The sequence below is a fragment of the Hippoglossus hippoglossus genome, chromosome 4 (genome assembly GCF_009819705.1).
Source record: "Hippoglossus hippoglossus isolate fHipHip1 chromosome 4, fHipHip1.pri, whole genome shotgun sequence".
In the NCBI taxonomy this organism is placed as follows: domain Eukaryota; kingdom Metazoa; phylum Chordata; class Actinopteri; order Pleuronectiformes; family Pleuronectidae; genus Hippoglossus; species Hippoglossus hippoglossus.
Window position 1 is genome coordinate 18,123,396 of NC_047154.1, and position 25,881 is coordinate 18,149,276.

Consider the following 25,881-nt stretch of genomic DNA (forward strand, 5'->3'; position numbering starts at 1 on the left):
AAGCTGTCCCTGACAAACACAAATGTGGGTGCACGCTATCTGCACACGCACATGCACAGATGTATAGTAGTAGCATGTAATAGCGTGTAGTAGTAGCGTGTCATCAAAACAGACAGATCCTTGTGTAAACACACACCAATCGGATCTAGACCAAAGGGTGGTGATGTGGACCCTTGGTTTGTAAAGTGTGTTGTTGGTCAAATGTGCGAAAATAAAAATGCAATCAGATTGACCCCCTTCCCCGCACACACACACACACACACACACACACACACACACACACACACACACACACACACACACACACACACACACACACACACACACACACACACACACACACACACACACACACACACACAGCTTTGCACACCCGCCCTGTCAATCATTTGTGAAGTTGTAAAGTTCACTCCTTTATGTCGCAGCAGGAGCTACAGTGTCGGGGCCGACATCTCCACAGCGAAGGAAGAGCTTTATGATAACACCTTTACATCCACTACAGCTCATGATGTGTCATTAGTGTTAATCATTGGACAATCACCACTACATGGGCAATTTAAAAGATGTAGGTGTGGAGTGAGGTCATTGTGGTATAACGCTTGAGTAAGATAACAGGTGACTGTGATGCACGAAGCTATTTGAAGACTTTAGTTCCATTTCGAACACTTGAAACATGTTCTCTTTGTCCTTAATGTCCCTTTAATGTTCCTTAGGCCTGAGAACAAACTCTGACTTTTTGCCCTTGCAAGCATCCGAATGAAAAAAAAAAAAAGTACTGACGATTAGAGCAGCAGCAAAAAATAATCCTCTAAATTCCTCTGCTGCCCTCATATCACAATCGGAGCCCTCTGGCATCACTGCACTGCCTGGCATGTGGATTGTCAGCTATTGTGTTGCTGTGTGACTGTGCACAGTGCAGAGGCATGTGTTTTAACTGCGCTGGTGGTAAGCTATATGGTAGTCAGGTGGCCGCTATAAGATTATACACCCTCTTCCCCTTGCTCTTTGAGCCGCCCTCTGTGTGTATGTGTCTCTGTGTGTGTGTGTGTGTGTCTTTAGACAATGTGGTTACAAGATACTTCTGGCACGGCAGGGAACAGCGGAGCTTAGAGGTGATGTGTGTGCATGCTATGGCGTGTGTGAGCGTAACCAGAGACAGTGATTAAACGTTTTAAAGCACAGATGATCCAACAGGTGCTCTGGCTCGCTGTCTCTTGTTCTCCCACCCTTTCTTTCTCCCCATCTCTCTCTTTCTTCCTCTCTCTCTCTCTCTCTCTCTCTCTCTCTCTCTCTCTCTCTCTCTCTCTCTCTCCCCCTACGTTGAGCCCCCACCCACCCTGTGACCCCCATACCCCCACTCCTGAATCATCACAGCTCCTTTCTTGTCTCTTCATTCTTGTCCTACAGGATATTTTAAGCGACAATGCCCTGTGAGTCCACTGTCTTACACACACACACACACACACAACCACACACAGCTTCTCCTTGTACTGCATTTAACAAAAACTTCATCATGCAACAAGACCTCTAGAGCTGCTGGCAAATGTTGGAAACAAGGGTCAGAGAGCCGACATGTGTTGAAGCACAGGAGGACATTCATCAATCAGCTCCCTGCTCACACCCACATACAGTTCACAACCAGCAAATACTGTAAACGAATATTGCTGGCTGCCACCAGCCATTTGTCACACCAACTCTTGGCCTGTGCTCGCTGCCACAGGGCATAGATTTGTACTTTGGTGCCACCTGGCACTAACATCCATAGCTACTGTTGGCGTTACACTGTGAGTCTCAGAATGTTTCAGTGATGAGAAGGTTCGATCCGACGCGTGGACAGTGAACATAGCAACCTTAACAATAAGCTTTACAGCAGTACTTTCCAAAAAAGGGATAATAAACTGGAGGTTTGTAATTTTCCAAGTAGATATGTTTTTGCTCCAGTCCAGTGGTAGTTTGTTTGTTCAGCAGAATTATACTAAATCTACTTAACAGATTTCCTCAAAACCTGGTAGGATAGAAAGAATCCAGGACATTTCAACCACTTTCTTTCACATTGTGAGAAATATGTTTGTATTACAGATTTATGGATAAGACATATTTAGGGGATTGATATCTATGAGTGTGTCCAATTTGGTGCATATTGTTTGAACACTTGGGCCTTGATGGAGGTATGCGCTCTACTGAGTTCAGTTCAGTGTTACTCAAAGAAAGTGACCATTCCATATATACTAAAAGTCCAGGGTCTTTATTTGTTTGTTCTCTTTGTGTTGTTTTGTAGTTTTACTTTTACAGTAACAAATTGCTCCCAACGTGTAATGGAGGATGCATTAGCACACACACGCTTTTTCTCTTATTCTCTTAAAAATCTTTCAATAAAACTGGTAAAGATCTCAAACCCCAGTTTGCTGCAGAGCACAAACACTCACCCACAACCACAGACAAACACACTCCACACACTTCTTTAACAAGTGTTTTGTGGTTTATCCTCAAAATTGTGAGTTGAAAGTCCTGGAAACATCCAGTCAAGCCCCAGCTCTGTAAATCAAATCCAGCTCTGAGAGGCAGTGTGCAAACATGTCATCCTACATCTGCCCTGAGGGGGGGGGGGGGGGGGGGGGGGGGGGGGGGGGGAGCGCCACCACCATCCAATACTTTGGAATAAATTAAAGCCCAATTTGCACTTAAGTTGATTACGCTTGTCACATGACAGGGAGGAAAAATCCCACAGAGAACAAAGAAAGTTTTAAAAAGAAAGATGTGGAGAACGTGCAGCAACACTGACTCTCTTTAGTCAGCACTCTACCTGCTCGCATCATCAAATGAGAGTGAGCCCAACGAGAAGGAAGAGAGCCGGTTGGAGGGAGAAAGAAGTGAGAGAGGGAGAGAGGGGGGAGAAAATGACGCTATGGATTAACTGTCTTTCAAGCTGAAAATATACATCCCCAGGCGTTTGGCGCTGAATTATTAATTCAAATTTGTCAGAGAAAGAATGAGAGAAATCTATTGACAGGGAGACGGGCCCTTTAATGGTCTCATTAAAGGGGAGGCTTCCCGCACCAGGCACCTTCTGTACTTGCTGCAGGAGTTTTCGGGGGCAGCGGAGGGCTGGTGGGGGGTGTACTTGACCCCCCAATGATTTTCTGTCACTTTATCATAAACAAGAAGGGTTGACATGCCCCTTCATTCCCCACGCCCTCCCTCCACCACCAAACAAACCCCGTGTGTAATTAGCCGAGGGGTTCAAAAGTGCACTGAATGTAAACGAGGTTCACATGCATGCGTTGATACAAACGGACAGAAACAACACACACACACACACACACACACACATTATGTGCTGCGCCCGCCTGTGCTGCTGCTGACAGGTACAAAGAAGTGAGAGGAGCCTGAAGAGTCACCTCCCAGGTTCAGCCATATTGATTTCTAATTCATTTGAATTCTTCTCCCCCCCCGTTCCAATGCTCCACAGATCATTTCCACAGATTACAACAAACACAGTGACTTTTTTGTCTGCATTGTTGTCCATTATACTCGCGCCTGTCAGTCATGTGTTCGTGTCATTAGCTGCATAAGACTACATGTCTAGAAGCTGTTTTGGCGATGGTGCAGGCAGGGGGCGGAGGGGGGGGGGGGGTGGGTTAGCTGCTCCTACAATCCGGTCGGCATTAGGAAGGTGAGAGAGCAGGGACCTGTGGGCGCAGCGCGTTGTCTGAGGTCGGCTCATTGAAAGGCATTTGGTTCCGCCTCCAGGGGGGCTAAAAGAACGGGGCAACGCGGAGAGGAGGGTGGAGGACTGGAGGGAGCGCAGAGGACTAAGCACCAGGTTCATTGCTGATTCAAGTCTCTCAGTATCCCTCTGGCAAATGGATTTTCATAATGCTGAGACAATGTGATTTCTTCTCTCCCCAGCAGTGTGTGTGTGTTTTTATTAAATCCCAGCAAGTCCGTGGCTTGTCAGAAATGAGAGGCAGCTAATGGGGCCAACTCACAGAAATGTTTTAAACCACAAAACAGAAAACGACCAAAAATACCACTGAACTATTTAATAAAGCAAAACACATAGTTAGTCCAAAAGCAAAATATATTCAGACCATTTAAAACCATATAAAACAGAACCAGAAATATTTGGCTTTACTTTTCTGATTGCATGTTTGTTTGTTAGTTAGCCAGGTTACGCAAAAAAAAACGCAACTGATAACCATGACATTCTGTGGAGATGTGGGGGCACTGGTGCGGATCCGAATCCAGGGGTAGATCCAGGATTTTCTTTTTATCGTTTGACGGCGTTTTTTCAACATTTCCATTGATTTCTCAAAGAACAATTAATGGATCTTTAAAAATCAAGGGGACTGATATTTATGGGTGTTTGCAATTTGATGCAGATCCAAATACAAATCTGGATGTAGTGAAAATAAACTGTCGGGCCAAAAACAACAACAAACAAACAACAAACAAACAACAAACAAACAAAAAACAAGTGATACACAGAGTTCTACGTGAGAAAGTGTGAACTGTCCCTTTACCACTTTAATTGCCACTGATATTAACATCTGTGGCTGTGCCCATCTGTTGGAGTCCAAAGGTCCAAAATAACAGCCACCAGCTGATACATGATGTAAATTTGTTTTCCACTTCACCTCAGGATAAATCCCCAGCACCTCCCAGCCAGCATAGGCAATGAGAGAGGCTTGTCTCCTTCCTGCTCCGAGCGGCTTTTCTCTTGTTTATTTTATCAGACCTAAGGCACTTTTCCTTTCCTTTCAATATCTCTCGACCTCTCTCCATCGCCCCCGCCAAAGCCCGCCGACCCCGCCGACCCGTCCTTGGGCGACAGAACCGAACCAGCCGCTACCTGTTTAGCTTAACAACAACAGCAATGTTGTCAGCGGAGGTTTAGATTTGACTTAATATATCCCCAACTGGACCGTACCTGCTTAATTCTCTTTCGTTGCCGCATGACGTCTGGCCCCCCGAGTGGCTAAAGGGAGGGTTTGACGAGGCGTTGGGCAAATTGAGCCTTCATGCTTTATTCTGACATGCTGACAATAGCTCATGCCCATTGGTGGCCTGTTTTCAGGAGCAGTGAGACAGTTATTATTATGCATTGTTAGCGCCGAGGATATTTGGCCTCTGGACATCGGGCTCTATGTTAGCTGGAGGGCATGTAGCTACAGTATGTCACTGTATGCTGGTGAAATAAAGGGTCACTTTTCAAGATGAAGGGTCACTGTTCAGGGCCTAATGAGCCCTTTGTAAAACCAGTGTAAAGGATGACATCCTTTCACTCCATTAAATAAAGACGTAAACAGATTCAGAAGGGTTGGGGGGGGGGGCTATATGTTGGGTTATGTTGAAAAACACACAAAATGTGAATGTCATTCAAGCTTTTCACAGATATCAGTCCAGTGTTTTTTTACATAGTCCTGCTATCTTCCCAAAAAAAATTCTCAAAATACATTTTTGACACATGAAAACAAGAATCACAAACACTGTATGAGGCATTTAACCATGACCTGACCTCTCTCGTCCATAGCCTAAGGACATCAGTGTGCTCCATCCAAGCTTGTTAGATGGTTGAACAGCATCTGACACCTCTACACCCCCAACCCCCGGATAATTTCAGGAGCTTATCCGGAGTTCAGTGCATTTTACTTTTCCATCTATAGCTTTTTCTCCTTGTTTACGTGACTATATTTGTCACTTTTTGTTTGTTCAAATGGCTGCAATGCCACGATTCTCTCCTTTCAGACGTTGGATATCACAACGTCTCCAGTATGTCTCTTCTTGTAGACTGTGATAGGATAGTTATGATGCTTGTTATCCTCTTAACCTGGCGTATCGAGTCTCAAAGAAGCCCCCATTAAATGTTAAGAAGCGTACAACTCGTTTTCTTTCTTAACTTGCCTCTAACGCGGAGGCATCATATCGGAGAAAGGGAATTCCCCAAACGGGACTTGGAGGAAAACAAGGAAGCGGAGAGCTCCAGGGAGCTGTGGGGGTGTGTGGGGGGGCTGTTACTCTAATGGGGAAGGGGAGCCTCCTGTAGAGGGGGGGGAATAGAAATAAATAAATAATGCACACTTCCACGTGAAATGCTGAAGGAGCCCAGGTGTGTGTGTGTGTGTGTGTGTGTGTGTGTGTGTGTGTGTGTGTGTGTGTGTGTGTGTGTGTGTGTGTGTGTGTGCATGTACTCCGTGACTTTATGGTGTTGTAAGGATAAACTGAGGAAAAGAAAAGCCAACACAAAGCCCAGGTTTCACATCATGACAGCGCTCCGTAAGTCAGATAACAGAAGTGATAGCATTAACCGTGCGGCCATTGCCCCTTGCACCATGGACCTTATTTGCTTTGATTGCCTTTGCTGCCCTGTTTTTTAAACACTACACACACACACACACACACACACACACACACACACACACACACACACACACACACACACACACACACACACACACACACACACGTTTTCCTACTGAACACGTAGCGCTACGAGTTGTAAGTCCTTGGTCGCCACTTGGTCTTTTCAGAGTCAAAGGTTATTGGGTTCTCTCCGCTCAGCGCCCCCGATCACTGATTGAAGCCGTGCTGCGCGGCAGATTAATAATGAGAGAAATAGCCGTGTTGACTTGATAACAATCCAGTAGGGAGCAATAAAGAGGACTCGGCTTGGATGCGGGTTCAACTTCTCGCCCTTTGAAGCGCGGCTGCTGTAGTAAAAGTTGCCTCAGCTTTGATAGGCTTGTATAAACGCCTGTGAAAGCCCCCATTGGAAGAGGCCAGCCAATGATACCCGCCTACACAGGAAATGACCAGTTTGTCTTTCACTCACGTTTAATTGGCCGACTTTACTGACAGCACTTGACTCAATAACCGTTTATGACCTGGGAGTTTTATGTGTTGTTTTTGGACTCGGTAGGAAACATATGAAGTTTGAGAGACAGGGTGAATTGGCAGCATGTGACCGAGAGGTTTATTGATTGAGGCACTAAAAAAGTGTGATGGTGAGAGAACATGGTGTAATTCTGCCATGTAGAACTGTGGCAGCAATGTTAAGAAGACGTGTCTGGAAACTGGTGTCGGTTTTATGTGGAAATAGTGTGACTGGGTTGGAGTGGGGAGAGGTCAAGAGGAGGTGGGTTCCAAATTTATGCAAAAAAGATCTTTAGAGTCAGAAAATATCTAAAAACGATCTAAAAATGTTGTTTTAAAGTATTGTGAGGGAAACGCAAAAGTATATAATATATATATATATATATAAACTATGCATACAAATGATGCTAATCAAAGGGGACTATGGCCATTTGTTACCTATGTGACTAAATCCAACACAAATTATACTTTACACCTTGCGAACATGAAATGAATCGAGTGCAAACAATTCTTTTCTGAACTTTAAGTTTTTTGTGAGTGGAGTTGTTGACTTACGCTATGAACAGATATGTCTGTACTAGAATATCTGACTGTACAATGCAACTCTTTTTCACCTCTTTGGCTTCTAACAGCCATAAAAGAAGTGAGACCTGCTTGCTTTTGTAATCAACAGTGAACTTTGACACCAAGTGAAGCCATAAGCTTTTTTTTCCCAACACGGTGTCCACTCTGTGAGGCATCTCCGAGATCAGAGCGAAATAATGGAGCCGTGTTTGCATGAGTGTGCGTCTAAATGCTATGGATGTGAGTGTGTCCCTGGAGCAGGCTGATTGTAAGGGGCGGTCAAAGAGTGTAAAAACATATGCAGACAGGCGCACACACACACGCACACACACGCACACGCACACACACACACACACGCACACACACACACACACGCACACACACACACACACACTCTCTCTCTCTCTCTCCCTCTCTCCCTCTCTCACAGCAGAGCCAGGATCTAGTCTAATTAAAAAGCACAGCAGTGATTTCAGGGGTTCTGTAAAAGAGAGAATGAATCTGTGTGTGTGTGTGTGTTTGTGGTTGTGTGTGTGCTGCATTAGGTCGCTGGCTTCAGCATGATCGCCCGTCAAATGAAACAATGTATTCCGTGGGACCTCGGGGTTTCCATTTGAGTATTCGGACGCGGCGCTGCAACGAACTGTGGCTGTTTTATGTGGGAAAAAAAAGTTGATAATTAGTCCCACAGTGACTGAACGATGAGATGTAGGGGGGGGGGGGTAGCTGTTGAAGGAACAGGAGAGAGCTCTTAGCACACTTAATACTCCGACCTGACACTGTCTATGAATCATTAATCAATTGTTTATTCTGTTGCTGTCGCTTTTTTTATTTCCCATTAACTCTTGCGTCTCCCTACGTTTATTGGCCTTTGAAAGATCGGACGATTATAATCAGTCTGATTAGATTAACCAAAAAAAAAAGATCTTCAACCTGATTTGTCTCCACTTCTGTAGTCATCCACTGGCTCCTGCAGTCGGAAGTAGATTTCAAGCTATTGTCATTTGTGTATATTATTTTCTCTTTTTTTGGAAGCCCTGATTCATTATTTTTTCAAAAGGGGCTCTGGTAATAATTAGCAATTAAAATGCTGTCTTTTTGCCTCACTTTCCCCTAATTAGCTTGACAGAGATATTGGGCACTAATTCTCTGTAGTTTCCCCCCCATCATCCACACACACACACACACACACACACACACACACACACACACACACACACACACACACACACACACTCACACGTGGTCTTAGAAACCATGGCAACACCTCACATTTTTATTTTTATTTTCTGCTGTGATCTCGGCTCACCTTGTCGTGTTCCTGCAAATTTAACCAAATCAAACTCAGAAAATTCCCCCACATCCCTGACAGGATTATTAAGCAGCATGAGACGATTGTTATTGACAATGTCTGCAATGCGAAATATCTCTTGTTCTTTTATTCTATATCGAAATAAAACATTCTTAAAATAAGTACATTAGTCCTCTAGCCCTGTAATACATCCGTCCTATATTCAATACAATAACTGCAGTGGGTCTAACTCTAAAGACTGTAATGACTTCATCGCAGAAATGACTCTGCTTAAATAAATATATTATATTCCAAAAAACTCATTTAGAAGTCAGCACCAGGAGTGGAGATGTGACACTGAGGTCACAACTTTTGTATTTTTTGCTGTAAAGAAAGAAAACTATTCAAATTTACTCTTTTAGACTCGATACAATTCAACCTGACTTGCTCTTTTATTTTAGAAAATTAAAAGAGCCAGAGCTCGGCATTGCCAGTTGATGATTACTTACAATTGCTATTATTATTACTGTTTGTTTTTCATTTAACAATACATAAGCTCGATTTAATCAAATACATTTTAAAGTGGAAAAGTTTGCTGTTGTAAATAGGACACAAATCCTAATAAAAGCAAGAATAAGTGGACAAGCCTAAGAGTTCGATCACGCACCAAATGCTGACTTTTAACACAATATGTTGCTATTGACATTTTTAATTAGTATACAGAACATATAGGAGAGTTATTCTTGGCATAGTGGCTGTGACACAGCATTTACAAAAAACTAACATTTAACTTGAGAACTTAAATGAATGAATATGACCAATCTGAATGAAATAAAAAGAATCTGAGGTGTCGGTCGGTGCGACGGACAGATGAAGACTCTTCAGCAGTACACCAAAAACCCGTTCTCCACAATTTTCAGCAACTTTCTTTGCTGTGCTTCACTTGTTTCATGTGCAGATCAGAACAAGCCTCTTTTTCCCAGCTCGTTGACCTGCGTAGGACGTGTGCTCGGCCTGGAGCCCACACTCGACTGGGTTAGAGCTTACGTAAGGGCGCATTAATGCTCCTCAGTGGGCTTGGTGGAGTGAACGCTGGTTCAGGGGTGTGATAGGGGGTCAGGCAGCTGAGTGGCAGCAGGAAAAAGCACCAAGTCACGTTTGTTTGGAGGCTCCCTTTGTCCCAGGCCACACCCCCTCTCCCTTTTTCCTGCCCTCATCTTGGCCTTATTTAGCCCCCCCCCCCCCGTCGTGTCACCCAGGGGTCAGGGTGAGCACGCACACACACCGAGATTCAGCTCATACACACACGCAAACACAGGAGCAGACAGACACACACACACATGCAAACGGATTGTAATAGCATGGTAGAGTGCATCATAGATGGAAGTGCCTTGAAGGACCTGCTTCTCATTCTCTAGACCTCATTAGCTGCTGATTTATCTCCCCCTCCTTCTCCCTAATGCTCTGGGTGAGTGGATGGGGTGAGTGTGTGAGTGTGTGTGTGTGTGTGTGTGTGTGTGTGTGTGTGTGTGTGTGTGTGTGTGTGTGTGTGTGGGTGGGTGCAGGACAGGGGTACTATGTATGAGAGAAATAAATATTGTGAGTATTTCCATGGATTGGCATCTGTGAACTATAGAGACAGTGACTTGTGCTCGTTCCACATTAGTCCACTGTGAGCACACCACTCGACTTGGGGTCAAACTATTTAATAAAAGATCACACAAACAAACACACACACACACGCACACGCTCACACTCACACACACACACACACACACACACGCTTCATAATCATGACAAGCTCTGGGTCCACCATTATCCATTTAGCAATTTTTCATCTTGTCTTGCAATAATCTGCTCAAACCCCCAGTGAGCTTATTATGGTCAAGGAAAAGTGCTTATAGCTGCGCAGAGAGGTCGGATTTCAGAAAGATGCAAATGCATTTTTCACAAGGAATTAATAGTGAAAAAAAGAACTTCCCATGTGCACTTTTGAGTGTTTAGTCTTTTTCATGAGACTGACGCTGTATGTGGTCTTTTTCAGGGATAATATCACATTCTGTCATGTTTGGATTTGGATTTTTGAAGGCATTAGGTTAAGGAGCAGCTGTGGCGCTAATACGACTGTAACTCTGCCCTACATAATTCATTGCCTCCTGGGGAACGAGTCTCTCAGGAGGAGAAGCTCTTTTTTTACGCCTTTACCTGATTCCCTCAACATCACAGTCTCCAGAGATGATTCAGAGGAGATAAAGGGAGGAGGGAGGGATATTTCATCATGTGCTGCATTTTGAAGTCCTCTTTTAAGTAAAAAAACAGCCGCATCTGAAGAATTCAACTTGTAATATTAATTACTCTAACCTCAATATTTCTGTAACATAAAACTACTTGATTTGTCTCCAGGTTCAAGATCTTGTGACAATGTAAAAGTCTCAGGTTGACATTGGAGCCTTGGTGGTCGATGCGCTCTCCTGAGTCCCCTTCTCATTTTGATTGTCACAACTGTCTTCCCCACAGAGATATTTGACTTATCTGACCTCTCTCTCTTGCTTCCTCCTGTAGATGTGAAGAACCTGGAGAACTTCCACCTCGTAGAAAGCGTCCAGGAGCAGGTCAACGCAGCGCTGCTGGACTACGTCATGTGCAACTACCCGCAGCAGACGGACAAGTTCGGCCAGCTGCTCCTCCGGCTGCCTGAGATCCGAGCCATCAGCCTGCAGGCCGAAGAATACCTTTACTACAAGCACCTGAACGGCGACGTGCCCTGCAACAACCTGCTCATTGAGATGCTCCACGCCAAGAGGGCTTAGGAGGGGACTGTGCTACCCATAATGCAGCTTGTGCGGACGCCATGAGAGTTTTGCCGCGGCACAAAAAACTCTCAACTAATGAACCTAGCAGCTCAGACTTTGACTGGGCGCTGACCTGGAGGACAAAGAGCGAGTGGGTTAGAAACTCTTGTTTATATTGAACTATTCAAGTTCCGATCTGGACGAACACACGTGCACAGAGTATGATAATGTGCAAAAAAACAGCATGTGGATCCCTTTATTCTAAAAAACTGAAAAATGACAAAAATACAAAAAAAGGAAGAGCTGCTTCTGAACCCCACAGAAAAAGACAATATTAAAAAAAAAAAAGGGAGAAAATGAACTCTTGAAATAAACACTGCATTTGCATTTACACCACGAGATGACATCTCATCGTCTGCACGAGCACGGACTATCACGACTGGCAAGCGGCGGCGAAGAGAAACAACAACCCTCGTGTGTTGGAGCACCGGTGACACAGCAAGAGGCTTTTTTTCTGTGGTGAGAAAAGAAGACGCTGCTCATCTTTCACGCAGCTTCGTGACCGGAGCGCTGGCCGAGCTCCGGTCACTAATCCTCGGCTCGGAGCTGTTGCTGGTACTGTAAAGACAAACTGGGCCTCAGACTCTTTCCTACCATCGTCGTCGTCGTTTTTTTTTTTGCCACGGCAGCTTGACCTGACTGAAAAAACTGAGAACTGATGGTAAAAAAAAAAAGAAAAGGTCTAAAAACTGAATATTTAATGAACAAAATGATAAATAGCCCAATAAAAAAAAGTACAATGTTCCTTTTTCCTCTTGTAATGAAGTCATTTGCTAGTCATGGTCACCTTGTGGTTCCCCCCTTTCTTACTCCGCCTGCCCCTGAAATCATCTTACACTATGTACCTCAGAACGACCAGTGTTAAATAAATTCAGTTCATAACGTCAGCTGAAACAATTGTATTTATAACCCATTTCTCCTGCTTAAAAAACAACAAACCCCCCCCCCCCCCCCCCCCCCCCCTCCCCTTTTCATTATTTCATTAAAACTGGAACAAAACAAAAGTGAGATTGTGGAGACGGAGAAGGATCGACCCTGCCTTTGTCCGGAAAGACCAAAGCCTGCTGCAGAACAGAAGAAGGAAATGACAAATACCTTAATAATCAGTATTATAACAGAAGAAGAAAAACAAAAACAAAAAAGATTTGTGATGTCACAGTTCTGTGAGTCTTGCCTTATTTCATCACCATGCTAGCTAACCGTGCAGATGTGAATGAAAATATGTACAAATATATATATAAAGTAATAATGTTGTAAAAAATTTAAAAAAGAATAATTCACCAGGTGTTTACATTCATGTGGTAATATGGGAGAGAACTGTGATGAAGCATAAATTGCAAAGCAATGATTTCCTACAAAATGAAATCAACTAATTGACAAAAAAAAAAAAAAGATGATCCCTCTGGTTTGCTTTCTTTGATGTGTGTACAGTGTTTTATTATTATTATTTTTTATTTGTTTTGAGCAGTACTTAAATTATGTCGTGAGACACTAAAATCAAAAAGGAATCACTTAAGAATATTAATTTCCATCTGTGTCTGCTGGCATTCAAACATCTGTTTCTTAAACGTTGCTGTGTAAGGGTTCCATTTCACGTTCAACGTTTTTGTAGCCTCTTTTCATTTTTTACAGTGCTTTTACCTTTTCGATGTACAGTATGTCACTGGTTACGCTTATAAATGAAGGTAATTTATTGCGTCTCTGAGTTCCCATCTTCGTGTTACATGACGTGAGGTGTCCGCGCCAAAATAAATTTGTTTACTGTAGCATGTTCTTGTTTTGTTTTCCACACGTGATCCGAGTCCGGAGCAGAAATAATGAGCTTTCAAAAAAACAAGAAAAATCCCCCCAGTTGAATGTCTTTTCACTGGTGATGCAGGTCCAAACATTGAACACAGTATTGTATTGAAGCAAGTAGGTGTGAAGGATGTTTCTACCACATCACCTTTTCTTATCCAGTCTCCACCTGCATCATTGTTCTGTCCAATTTGCTCTTATACCAAAGACTGCATCTTGTGAGCTCTGACTGCTCCTGCTAAATGAAACCTGCTTTTCTAATTCTCCTGAAACACTGAAGCATAAATTATCCTCGTGTGGCGTTTCCCACAGTCGTTACCTTTCTGTCCCTCAACACTTCCCTCCCACAACAACCTGTGGTGTTTATTTGTTTACCTTTGGATTCTGCTGATTCAGAGGATTCACGTCTGTGAGCTGATTCTGATCCTGCGCTTCACTTTCTGATGATCGTCACCAACACGGCTGAGGTCAATGACCGAGTCCTCACTTAACTGCATGTTTGTTTATTGAACAGCTTGAGTCCTGCAAGAGAAGTTTGTCGGGGAATAGGTTTAGTAAAGCTTGAGGAAGGAGTGGAGACACGGTTTGAAATCCAGAACAAACCAACGTAAAGATCAAGAGCAACAGTAACACAGACTCTGATGCAGAATAAATAAAACAAGGACGTAAACAGCAGTAATATTTGTGCAGTCACATGATCATGTACTCTGTCAACACATGGAGACCCCCCCCCCCATCACCTCACGTCCTTGTCTCTCTGAGGCTTATTGAAGGTTTCCTCATATTTCAATAAATAATAACTATGCTTATAACACCAGATTCTTGCTTCCTCCGCACACTCAAGCTGTCCAGTTCCTTTTCTTTGCTCTTATTGTTGTTGTGGGAAATGATGAACAACTACATATGATTAAAATAACACCCAGTCTGGGAATGAGAGACTCATTTCCTGTTGACATGCAGGATCTAGAAACATGGTATTACAAAAGTCAGGGAAATCAGTTTAGATACATTTTATTCTCGTCCAAAACTTTACAACAATTAAATCTGTGCTTCTTCAGAAAAACTTTAAACCAGTTCGGAATTTATTTGATACTTCGACATAAGAAAAATCAAACCAGGGACATCGCAATTACAATTAGGTTTCTTACCAATAAGATGCTTCGACAACCCATGGAAGTGTTGCTCACATGCTCACATGTCGCTCACATGCAAAACCAAATACAAAAAAGTAACCAACGTATTGAAGACTTGGAATTTAACTTTACATTATTATCCTGCACATCTTAAAATAAGTGTTAAACGCAAAACAAGTACTTGATCACAAATATTCTAACAGGAAGTATTAAGGGACCCTGAGGGACAGGGACATAACAAATAAGTGACAGAAACAACCAAATGCTTCAGGGACAATAAGCTTATCAGAATACAAAGAAAACACATTTCACCAGCTCTGATTACAGAATGAATCACAATATGAAACTACAGTCACTGTAACACCGACCGGCTCAATCCACGTAGACGAGGCCGTGGCTTTTCTGAGGCGCAGGGCTGCGAGGGAAACAGGAAGTGGTGAACTCCAGCTCCATGGGAACATGGAGACTACAACCAGCTGGCAAGGAGTCATCCGTTTCTGAGGGAGGAGGATCCTGGGTAGACCAAAAGGAGAGGGGTAAGTTTAAAAAGTGTCATGACGCTTTGAGGAAAACAATATTTATTCACACTGCAAAAAGAACGAGGTCAATAAAAATACAAAAGTGTATCGAGGAGAGGACAGGGGACTTTTTCATGGACGGGGTTTTTATTTATCTGAAAGGTTTTATTGAAGCACAAACTGTCACTGAGTTTAATTACAAACGTGTAACTTCCTCTTTAAAAAGTTTGGAATTAGCTGAACCCACTTTGATGTATTAAATATATTCTCCTGATTTTTGTCACATTTAACAAGGTTGTTCCTTCATAAATAATAGTTTTTTTCTGTGGGACACAGGTCGTCTTATTGTATATTAAATTACATCCAACACACCTTTACACCTTTTGACTCTCATACATGCAGCTTTCATCTTTTTGTTTCAGCTTTGCTTCAGTCTCAGTCTTTTATTTAAATAATTGATGAAATAAACTATTTCCAACAATTGTATTAAAGGTTTTTCAAACTTTAATTAAACACTTGATTCATACTCAGTTCAAGTCTTTAAGCCTGTAATGAAAACTGTTTTACATATTTAAACTATTTTATTCATCTCACAGCCTTCACCTGCACAATCTTAGTATAAATAGAGTTTATAAATTCATTTATTATTTATTAGTGAGGCTTTTTCCCATTACATTAAACACACTTTGGCTATTTCAGAGGGATTTTTTGACCCAAAGACCTTAACTCCCTTAACTGGAATAGGTTTGTGGTGATCAGACATCAAACTACATCACTGCAGTATTTCTCTTTTGGTGTGGTCAACCTTGTAACACCCGCTGATCCATGACCAGCCTTCCCTTCTCAGGGTTTCCTCTTTTTCATGAAGATCCTTTTCCAGGACTTTTCCAGGACATTTTCACAGATGATTGAGCTGGTGAAACACACGGGAATCGATCATACACTATAATAAAAGGTATAATTCCTCTGTGTGGAAGTCTGATTTAAAAGATGTGCAGTTCAACCTAAATATGAAATCTTCTCTTTACACTCTCGCACTCACGTCCTCACATTCTGCCCCTCACTCCTGTAATCAGACATCATGTGTTATAAACATTTCAGTATTTGGACATGATCTTTAGATGTTTTAATGTTTTACCATATGGTTTTTCAGCCTTGTTTTAATACTGTTTTTATTTAAATGAATATACAATACCCTGTTGTTTCATGTATTTTGCTCCTTTGGAAAGCCCTTTGTGTTCTATGCTTGGGAAATGTCAATAAAATGAATCATTATTATTATAATGAATTTTTAACCTGAATACCTTTTCTTATGAATCATATTAACAATTGCTGTCTGAACAGCAATGACACAATACAACTACTGACAAGAATAGACTGAAATTTAATTACCACCACAGACTCTCATCAGATAATCAGAATGGTCCATGTTACCTTAACAATGCAGCGCTGCATTTGAACAGACAATATTTACAAGCAAAAAGGTGCTGATGGTCAGCATTAAAAATCCAACTAAGACCAGTTAGTGGTGACTGATATTTATGTTTGAACGTAACTTCAGCTGTATTGTCATCAAATCTCATTTTCATGTGTCTCCTCTGCCTGGGAAACAGTTTCCAGGTTTTTCCAGAACATGTGGAACCCCTCCCTGTACTTGTCTGTCCTTCAGGAACATTCATCTCTTCTCATGTTTGGTTTAAAATCGAACACATATAAGATGAAATAAACAGGCCTTCTAAAATAAAGAAGTTGTTAAAAACTGTTGGAATGGAGTCTCTGCACCGATCACCCGCACTAAAAACTGCTGACACTGAACTGACGATAACTGAAAAACCCAGAAATGTTATTAAATGTCTTTCTTAGGTGTCTCTTGTAAATATAAACCTTTTGACGATGTATCCTTCATATTTCCATGAGGGACACGATATTAAGGATCATCCGAGTGCCGATAATGTTGCAGTGCTCTCGTGCAGCATTAGGGATGCCGGTCACAGCCGGGCAAGCGGCCAGCTCGATCCCAAGCGCACAATCCTCACTTGCAGCTTGGCTTGCAGTGCCTGGCCTCCTGTCTGTAAATGTGTTAAACCTACTTTCACTCGCCCTGAATTTGTATAAATAATGTATATACATTTATCTGCAGACTCTAACAAGTGCAGCCTCAGGTGAAAATACTCATAAATGCATGCTATGCGCATCCCCGAAGGTGGACATCAACTCCAAACCGGCCAACTCAAAAGATAACCACACAGAGAGGAAGAAAAAAAAGAGAAATGAATAACTTGCCAAAAGCAACACAAACACACATAGTTCTCTCTCTCTCACACACACACACACACAGTGCTGTCAGTTTCTAAACAAGTTCTCCCTTCCGTCCCACAAACAGCCCCGAGTTGTGTCTGCCATTGTTGAAGCTTTTAAACTCTGGAACCACATCACTCGTGTTTACTGAGATGTGTTTGTACGTTTCCCTGCATTGTCAAAGCACAGTCAAAGAAGAAGAGACTGAGGGCATGAGAAGGCAGAAAAAAAAGAAAAGCTTTTGGAAGTGTTCCAAGATCGCAGGAAAAGGTGCAACTGAAAGATGGAATCAGCCTGTTTGCTACTGAGTCCAGCTTCAGTCAGGCCCCGAGGCTCCAGAGGCCTGAGAAAAAAGCTCAGTGGGAATAAAACGAACACCCACCAGCACGGCACGGTGGCAAAACCTGTCTTTGGTGGATTAATCAGTATGGATAATCTGCCGCACCAATCAGTGACCTCGATTTTAATATCTGAAAACATCAATTACTGTGAAAGCAGCGCAGCTAATTAAGTCCATTATCCAAAATCATATTTCTGATCAAACATGAATTCATTTTATGTTCAATGCCATTTTATTTATATTTTAGTTTTACCTCAAATATCAAGATACCAAATACATTATAGATAATTATTATTATATATAATAATTATTTAGAAATAATCTCCAAAATCAAAGTAAAAAAGCCTTAATTTTTATTTTTATTGAAGATTAAAAATGGTTTATTCATCTGTTCCAGTGATACAGCTGGTGGAGGCTCACACAGGAAGAACAAGGAGGCTCAAAAAGAAACAGCACAACTCTTCAGAGAGGCAATTAGCCAACTTTCTAATCACTTGCACCAAACAGCGACTGGGGGGACCCGGTGTTTGGCAGCCTGATGGACAAACTTTAAAAATGTAAAGATCAAATTAATAGGCATGGCACTGTTAATGGGAGCACTCACTATTGTTATGCAAAAAGCCTCACTGTGGCATGCAAAACAAATACGCAAAGGTTTGGAGATGGAATGGTTCGAAGGCCGCTGCTGTTTCATTTCAAAACATGCATTATACATCATTGTGCATAAAGAGGAAGCCTACAGCATTATGATGTTTTTTTTCCACGATGATTATCCTTTATTAGTCATTAAACGAGAGCGAGAGAGGGAGAGAAAATACAACTTTTAAGCACCTGAACCTCGCTGCCAGCATTCCATTAATTGCTTGCACAATGGGGAGAGCCTTCGGAGATTTTTCAATTTCAAAAAATGAGGAGCATGCATTCAGTCGTGCTCATGTTATACCGGCACTTAAATCCTACAGAGCTCACATAAAAAAGGACTCAAGGTTGCATCCGATTGAAAGCCTCCAACTACAGCCACTTCAGAAATCCACTTAGCAAGCGGGGGGTTAGAACATCTAATTCAAACAGTCGCCCTGTTAAAACGGTTGCACCAATGTCTTTTAAAAATACACACACAAACACACACACACTTTCAGGAATGCACTTTTCTTCTGTGTTTGCCTGGCTCCATTGTAAGAAAGATGAACCTGGCACATAGAGAGATAGCAAGACACAAAGAATTAATCTTGCCAGACCTCAGCCAAGTGGCGAGGGTAAATGCTTGAGTGCACGTGGAATCTTGACCTTTGCTTCGACAGTGTCACAAAGAGTGCTTTATGGGTGCGACAGAGAAAGAGGTCTGTAGCGTCTGTAATAACATGACAACCTGAATGTCACGACACTGTTCATCAGCCACAGAATACTGAGTAAAGAGAACGTCTACCTATGTAAAAACAGCAAAAGGAATGATTAGGTTTTTGGTTTGACTTCAAGGCATTTAAAAAAAAAAAAAATAGACACAACAATTGAAAACTTTCAAACAATTAAATTAAAGCGAGAAGCAGAACTGGTAGGAACATGAGGGGATTTAGAATGTTTGAGAGACTACATGTCACTAAAATTGACTGTGAAGTTACTTATTCATTTACCAGTCCACTGGACAGTTGCTTACTGTTGAAGTTTAACATCGGAAAACAAGCAGAACCTCCACCACAGCAATATCAGGACAAGTGGGTACATGTCTTCAAACTTCCTTGTGCTCAAACTAATTGGACTACTCAGTCTGCTCCTGTTCATTTCTAAGAAACTGTTGCGTGACGTTACAGGAACTAGAAGAACGCTCAGACTGCCAAGGATAATGAGAGTCTTGCCATGTTAATGAAAGTGAAAAAAAGAAATTGAGGCTCCAGCTGTTGTGCTCCACCTCTCTGCAAAGTTTCATAGAAATCAGTTCAGTGGTTTTTGAGTAATCCTAATGACAGACAGAGAGGAAAGGAACATGAAATCCTTGTTGGAGGTAAATATAATCCAATATATTTCATAGGATGAACTCCTTGATACAGCATCCCTGGGGGGGGGGGGGGGGGGGGGGGTCTGAACATACTGTATACCACAATCACTACATGACAAATAAGAAATAGTTTTCAACACAACAACAAACAGACAAGCAACACAAAAAAACTGAAGACAAATGACATATGCCGAACCACAACACTAAACTTATTCTAGTCTTAATTCTAGTGATATAATTACTAATAAATATTAAGTTTAAAATCATTGAGTACTTTATTGAGAATATTTTCCCCAGATGTCAGATTTACCAACACTGTAATATAGTGTGAACACGTAAAGACACATAAACACACACACACACACATCTTTTCAATAAACTCAACACAAAAAAATCTACTTTTACTACAGAATAGATGAGAAGAAGTGAAAGGGTGTGAGGTCTGTGTGTGTTCATTCGTACTCGGGTTGACAGGCAAACAGTAAAATGTATAGCCAGCACCATGAAATGAGGCAGGGTGGCGGCCTCAGATCCCATCACATAAAACCAGAATGTTTTTAATCTGACAGGACCACTGGCAGCCTTGAGCTGTGACCTACTGTCGAGAGCTCAGGAACCTACAAAGAACGGGATCATCACCAATCACGCACACATAGAGACAGACACACACACACACACACACACACACACACACACACACAGGATCTATCTGTAGCTATTCATATCTACATGTATCTATGGAAATCAATTCCAGTAAGCACACAGGTAAATGCTATCTTAACAATAGCTCTTGTGGCATATACATTACTGAGCTGAATGACCAGCATCAAACACTGGAAGCAAATCATTTGGCTGCTGCTTTTACTTAAGACTGAATGCTTTCCATCAAGGCCCTGCGCGGTTTCCACCAGCTGCCTAATGAGGTGACGTACATTATCTTAAATGTCTTAATGTGAGCGTTTTTTCATTGAACTGTCTTAACTCCCAAACTGTCAGCAACGGATCAGTGTTTGTTTACACTGCGGATTTTAAAGAGCACTCAGAAGAACACATTAATGCACTGTATGAATGTGTGTGTGTGAATGGGTGAAAGGCAAAACTGTACTCTAAAGAGCTTTAAGTGGTCACGAAGACTAGAAACACGCTATATAATACAGACCATTTACCATTTACTAGAAGAAACCCTGGACTTACACTAAATCCACACCAAAACAAAAGGAGTTCTTTGTTGGCCCATGTCTTCTCCTTCCAGCAAGTTTCGTAGAAATCTGTTCAGCAGTTTTTGTGTAAACAAATAAACAAACCAATGGCCAGGGTTGAAAGCATAATCTCCTAAAGCAGAGGTATCAAAGCAATACATCTACATTATAAATCCAATACTCTACATCCTTGAGTGTCACACACTGCATCCCACACCTAACACCAAAACTAAAGAGTTAATGTTTGCATGTGCGTCCACAGATATAAAGTGTCTCTGCACAAATATCTCCTGGTGAGATCATTATCAAAATCCTTCTGAAGGCTGACTCTTGCAGAAACTTTCTTTCCATCTTGTCCCCCTCCTCCACGCCTCCTTTCTTTCCCTCTCTGCTTCAGAGCGACACGGACAATTGCTGGTAGGCCTTCAGATGCAAACAGCTGCTCTAACGTTGTCACTCTGATGCAAAACTCTCCAGGGTTATTTAGTCTGCTGTCCTTCTCCTGGGATGGCAACAGTTTCTGGAAGCTGCCAAAGACTCTTAAGAGGCTGGGTCCATTTCCAGAGGCTGCACTCACACTGCACTAGAGGTTCCTATAAATGAACATCATAGCCCTTAACGTAGATGAAAAAGGAGGATATATTGGCCCCAGTGAAGATCTTAGGGGAACATCAACTCTTTGTAAGTGTAACAGGAAAGGTTGCCTCTCATCACGTGGACGCGCTGATCAACGTGGACCTGACAAGTCCGGGATCAAATCTACTAAATCAATAGTTTTGCCAATCACCTAAATGTTTAATCAGGTAAACATTTGGTTATTGGGATTTCGTGCTCTCTGTTAGGGGACGGCGTTTGTGTGGGCCGATCCTCTGTTAGATATCACGATAAGACCAAGCCTGGTCCTGGTTGCTAAAGCAGCTAAAAAAAACGCACCATGAGACCGAAATGGCGTGTTCTGCCATTTTAGATTCTCAACCAGGTCATTGTTTCCAATCTGACTAAACTGCCGAATTACTGAATGGTCTTCCCGTTGCAACTATAGGTGTCATCTGATACTACCAAAACTAGACAAGAGATGCTCTCCCCTATTTTGGACTGATCCATTCCAACAAATAACTTAAGACACCATACTCATACTCCAACAAGGGACGACATAGAGTTTGTCAATCTCACTGCTTCAGTACTTGTCTAAAGATGAGCGCAGGATGATATATGAACAGGCTCTATGAGATGATAATAACATTCAAGACCTCTTCCTGTGTATTTTGAATACCTGGATGCAACTGTTTGTGTCTGCCAAGCAACCAACTGGCAAAGTGGTCTCCACAATACACCTCCTTATGTCGAAAAGTCACCGTCCATCTTTCAAATCTCTTTAAGATTCCAAAGTCAAAGGAACATCGTCAATATTTGTCATCCATGAACAACACATTACCATCAACATTTGCCATAAAATGAGTGGGGAAGAAATTGGGTTCTACTGGAAATCTACTGGGTTAGACAATCGCTGTGTGTGATAGACAATCACGTAAGTGCAGCTACTCAGCAAGTCTCTTCTTTCAAGGTAAAAATGATGGAAAAAAATCACTACGACTCTGTTCCTACAAGATCAGAAGTGGTGACAAAAGAACGAGAAAACATTCTGAATCTAATCAAGGTTCTGTATTGAGTCAATTAAGGGTCATTAATGCTTTAAGCTTGTGAAATTAATTTCATCACCTTTTGTGTCCATGTTAATGTGGGAAATTATAAAACAAAAACGTTTTACTGAACTGTATGAATGTGTAATAAAGTTTTACTGCTGTGAAATGTGTGAAAAGTTTTTTTTTGTGCATAGATATTGGAGCATATAAAAGAAAGAAAGAAATATTATGTGTATGTGCAGAGGGATTTTACTTTGCACATATTTAATGTTCCCGAATGTTTAAATGTGATGAAGCTCTTCTTCCAAGTTCATTATTTCTTCCACTACTGGATCCTTTGTATGTTCTGAGGTTCTGCATGTATGTACCTAGAACGATAAAAACTTTTTTTGATACTCTTGAAAACTAGCCATTGACCCATTCTGTAAGCTGGTGGTTGAAATGAACTGCACGGCCATTAAATGTGCAAAAGTAAAATTCCAAACACACAAACGCATCAAAGTTAACAGAGACCCCACATACTTGTCTGTATAATGTATCTTGGATCCAGCAGCATCACAACTGAGTATAATGGCTCAGAATCCACATCTCTGATACTTCTGGGCCAGAGCTGCGATGGTCTTTTCCAGTGCCCCACCACTATTTCGCATGCTCCACTGTATTTACACTCAAGCCCAATTCTGTGCAACGAGACTCTCGATCATGTAAAGTGAACTGTTCAACCTTGTTCGTACAACTTGTTGTTGGTGCTTGAGCGGTGTATTCAACTCCACTTGAATGTCCTTTAAGTGTGAATACGCAGGTGGCAAGTGCTTGAAGTGACCCACAGTTTTTATGCTGATAGCGAGAGCATCATTTGCAAGATGTGATACAAGGCTATTGTTCACAATGAATTGCAAGGCACGCACAAAGAATCCCAAACTGGCAACACCAAGGTAATTCATGCTTTTACGACAATACAGGCATTCTCTTAAATTGACATGGAATTTCCTCTTTACAATTTTCTATGTATTTAAAAACTCCTCTTTTACTTGACTTTGCTGTTGTGAAGCCAAGCATTGCATTTCATGGTGAATTTGCACACTCAGATGTATTTGATTATCTGTGTCATCAATAAATTGCTGGTAGCAAGGCTCAAAATGGCCGATAAAACAACAACACTGAACATTTTCTACAACCGAAATTGGTTGGTTGTCCAGCACCATGAATTTAGTGGTTTTCTCTGTTATCAGCTTTGCTTTCTTAAGGGAGTTTTAATCCTTTTTTTCTTGGCATAAATTAATTCATACTCCATGTAGGTGTAAAGTCATGTTGTGGTGTTGAAGTTTCCAACTGCTCAAAAAAATCACTTTTTTATGTTTTGCTTTTATCTTACTTGGGTTTAAAAGAACTATACAGCGATTTAATGTTTTTTAAATGATTTACGAGATTGGTTTAAAGTATTTGATCATATCAGGTGTTTATTCACCAGATTGCCAGATCAACAGATCACCTCCTTAAAACAAACATGTATATCAGTTGTTTCAGCATTATTGAATCGACTTCCAGCACCGAACACAAGACTGACAGCAAGTGTGTGGTCTTCTGTTGGATCTCATGTTAACTGGCATTTGACAAGTTTTCTCTCTAAGACTGTAGCAGAGCCTAACAGATCGATGTATATCAAGCTCAGAGTCTAATGTAAGGTGAGTGATGTAGGCTGAGGTGAGGCTGCATGAAGCCCGAGGCTGAATACCAAAGCACAGGGCAGTGGTCCGATCAATACTGGCTCATCCATGGACCAATGAGTTTGGGGTCGTAGGCAGCAGAGTGACAACACTTCCTGCTAGAACGTGGCTGGTCATTGGTGTCTGGAAGTGGTTCAACTCAACTGTGCAGTCCAGAGAACTCACTGAAAAATTATCTGAAAAACTAAAAGTAGCTTCAAGCTGCGAGTTTGACACTAGGTACTACAGTTCTACATTAAAAGAACTAACTGAATCCAGTAGTTCAGATATTACTTTTAAAGCAGGGGTGATACATACCCTATATTTGTGTGTCATAAGCAAAATAAGCACAGATGTAAAAGTAATAACAAACCTGCACCCAACTGCAAAATCCTTGCTTTGCAATAACAAACAGTTGTATTTAACCAATATTTTCCTCTTGGTGGGGAGGACAGCCACACCCAGCGTAACCAAATCAGAAACAGACATCCACAACTGATGAAAATGTCAGTTGGAATTTGTAAAAACTCATAAATAATGGATGTTCCACGTAGGCAGGGGAGCATCTTCAATGAGCCCAGAGTGCAGGGCATGCTTTCTCATCTCTAAACCGAGTAGCCATCTTAATGACTGCGCCCAGAGACCTCGGGTCTCCACAAGCCATCCCCCCTTTTGCCCCAACATCACCATTGGACCCCCCCCCCCCCCTACCTTGTCAAGCCTGTCCACGCTTCCAACCTCTGCACAAAGAGGGGAACATGAGCTCTTAAATTAAACATTCACAGCAGCAGTCGCTGCCTGTTTTAGGCAAATCAGCAGAAAATGAAACAAACTGGGCGCCTCAAGAAGATCCATGTGTGTGCAATTGAGACATTTTTGGGGAGAGTGTGTGTGGAGGGGGTGGGGGGGGGTCTCTTAAACCTGGCAGAGAACAAAAAACGCAAATAAGATCACGAGTGTGTTTGCTTTGCGGCTATACTCATTTTTATGTGTTTTGTAGATGAGGCTTTTTACCAAAGAGATTGTGTTTTCACCCCTGTTTGTTGGTTTATTTGTTTGGAAACAAGATTACGCAAAAACTACTGGATGGACTAAAATGAAAATGAGTGGAAAGATGTGGAAGAGGTCAGGGAAGAACCCTTTAAAGGTTGGTGCGGATCCACATCTGACTGCAGTTCCAGGAATTTTTTGAGAGATAGTATGTTCATGAAAATAATGAGTGTATGGCATGAGGTGCGAGTCCAGATAAAAATATAGATCTAGTGAATTTAATTGTGGTATCATAAGCGGACTATTGGGCCATGGCGGAGGTATACTCCACTGAGTGCCATTCTTTTGTTCATAATTAAGAGTAGAACTGATTTTATTTTGTGGATATATTTCCTTTTGTGTGCTAAGATGGAAAAAGAAAGATAGCTGTGCATATTTCGTTTAGCGACGGAATCCATAGGATCCTGCATCATCTGGACAGAGGTCAAACCTGGGGAAGGATGACGGTGGATGAGGTAGAGACCACTATCCCCCTCTCCTGACCTGCATTCAGACATAAACAGGAAATTGCCTACAAGGAAGGAAGTCATATTTTTTTTACAGCTGTGCCCTGGATGTGGAGAGCATTGTGCGAGAGCGGCACTTTTGATACATGTATGAGATTTACTCCCATATGTGCATTGT

The 25,881-nt window shown here is 41.9% G+C and overlaps 2 protein-coding genes across 3 annotated transcripts in view; one reads left to right on the plus strand and one right to left on the minus strand.

Moving 5' to 3' along the window:
• Window positions 1–13,273, plus strand: part of nr5a2 (nuclear receptor subfamily 5, group A, member 2) — a 65,683-nt gene extending 52,410 nt beyond the window's left edge. Inside the window, exon 7 of the mRNA XM_034583244.1 lies at window positions 11,291–13,273. Within this exon, the coding sequence (XP_034439135.1) occupies window positions 11,291–11,538 (248 nt within the window). The 3' untranslated portion in view covers window positions 11,539–13,273. The remainder of the gene's footprint in view (window positions 1–11,290) is intronic.
• A 1,104-nt stretch (window positions 13,274–14,377) lies between these two features.
• Window positions 14,378–25,881, minus strand: part of LOC117760416 (adhesion G-protein coupled receptor D2) — an 85,592-nt gene continuing 74,088 nt past the window's right edge. For both annotated transcript variants that reach the window (XM_034583431.1, XM_034583430.1), the window contains exon 25: window positions 14,378–15,023. In XM_034583431.1, the coding sequence (XP_034439322.1) occupies window positions 14,883–15,023 (141 nt within the window). In that variant the 3' untranslated portion in view covers window positions 14,378–14,882. The remainder of the gene's footprint in view (window positions 15,024–25,881) is intronic.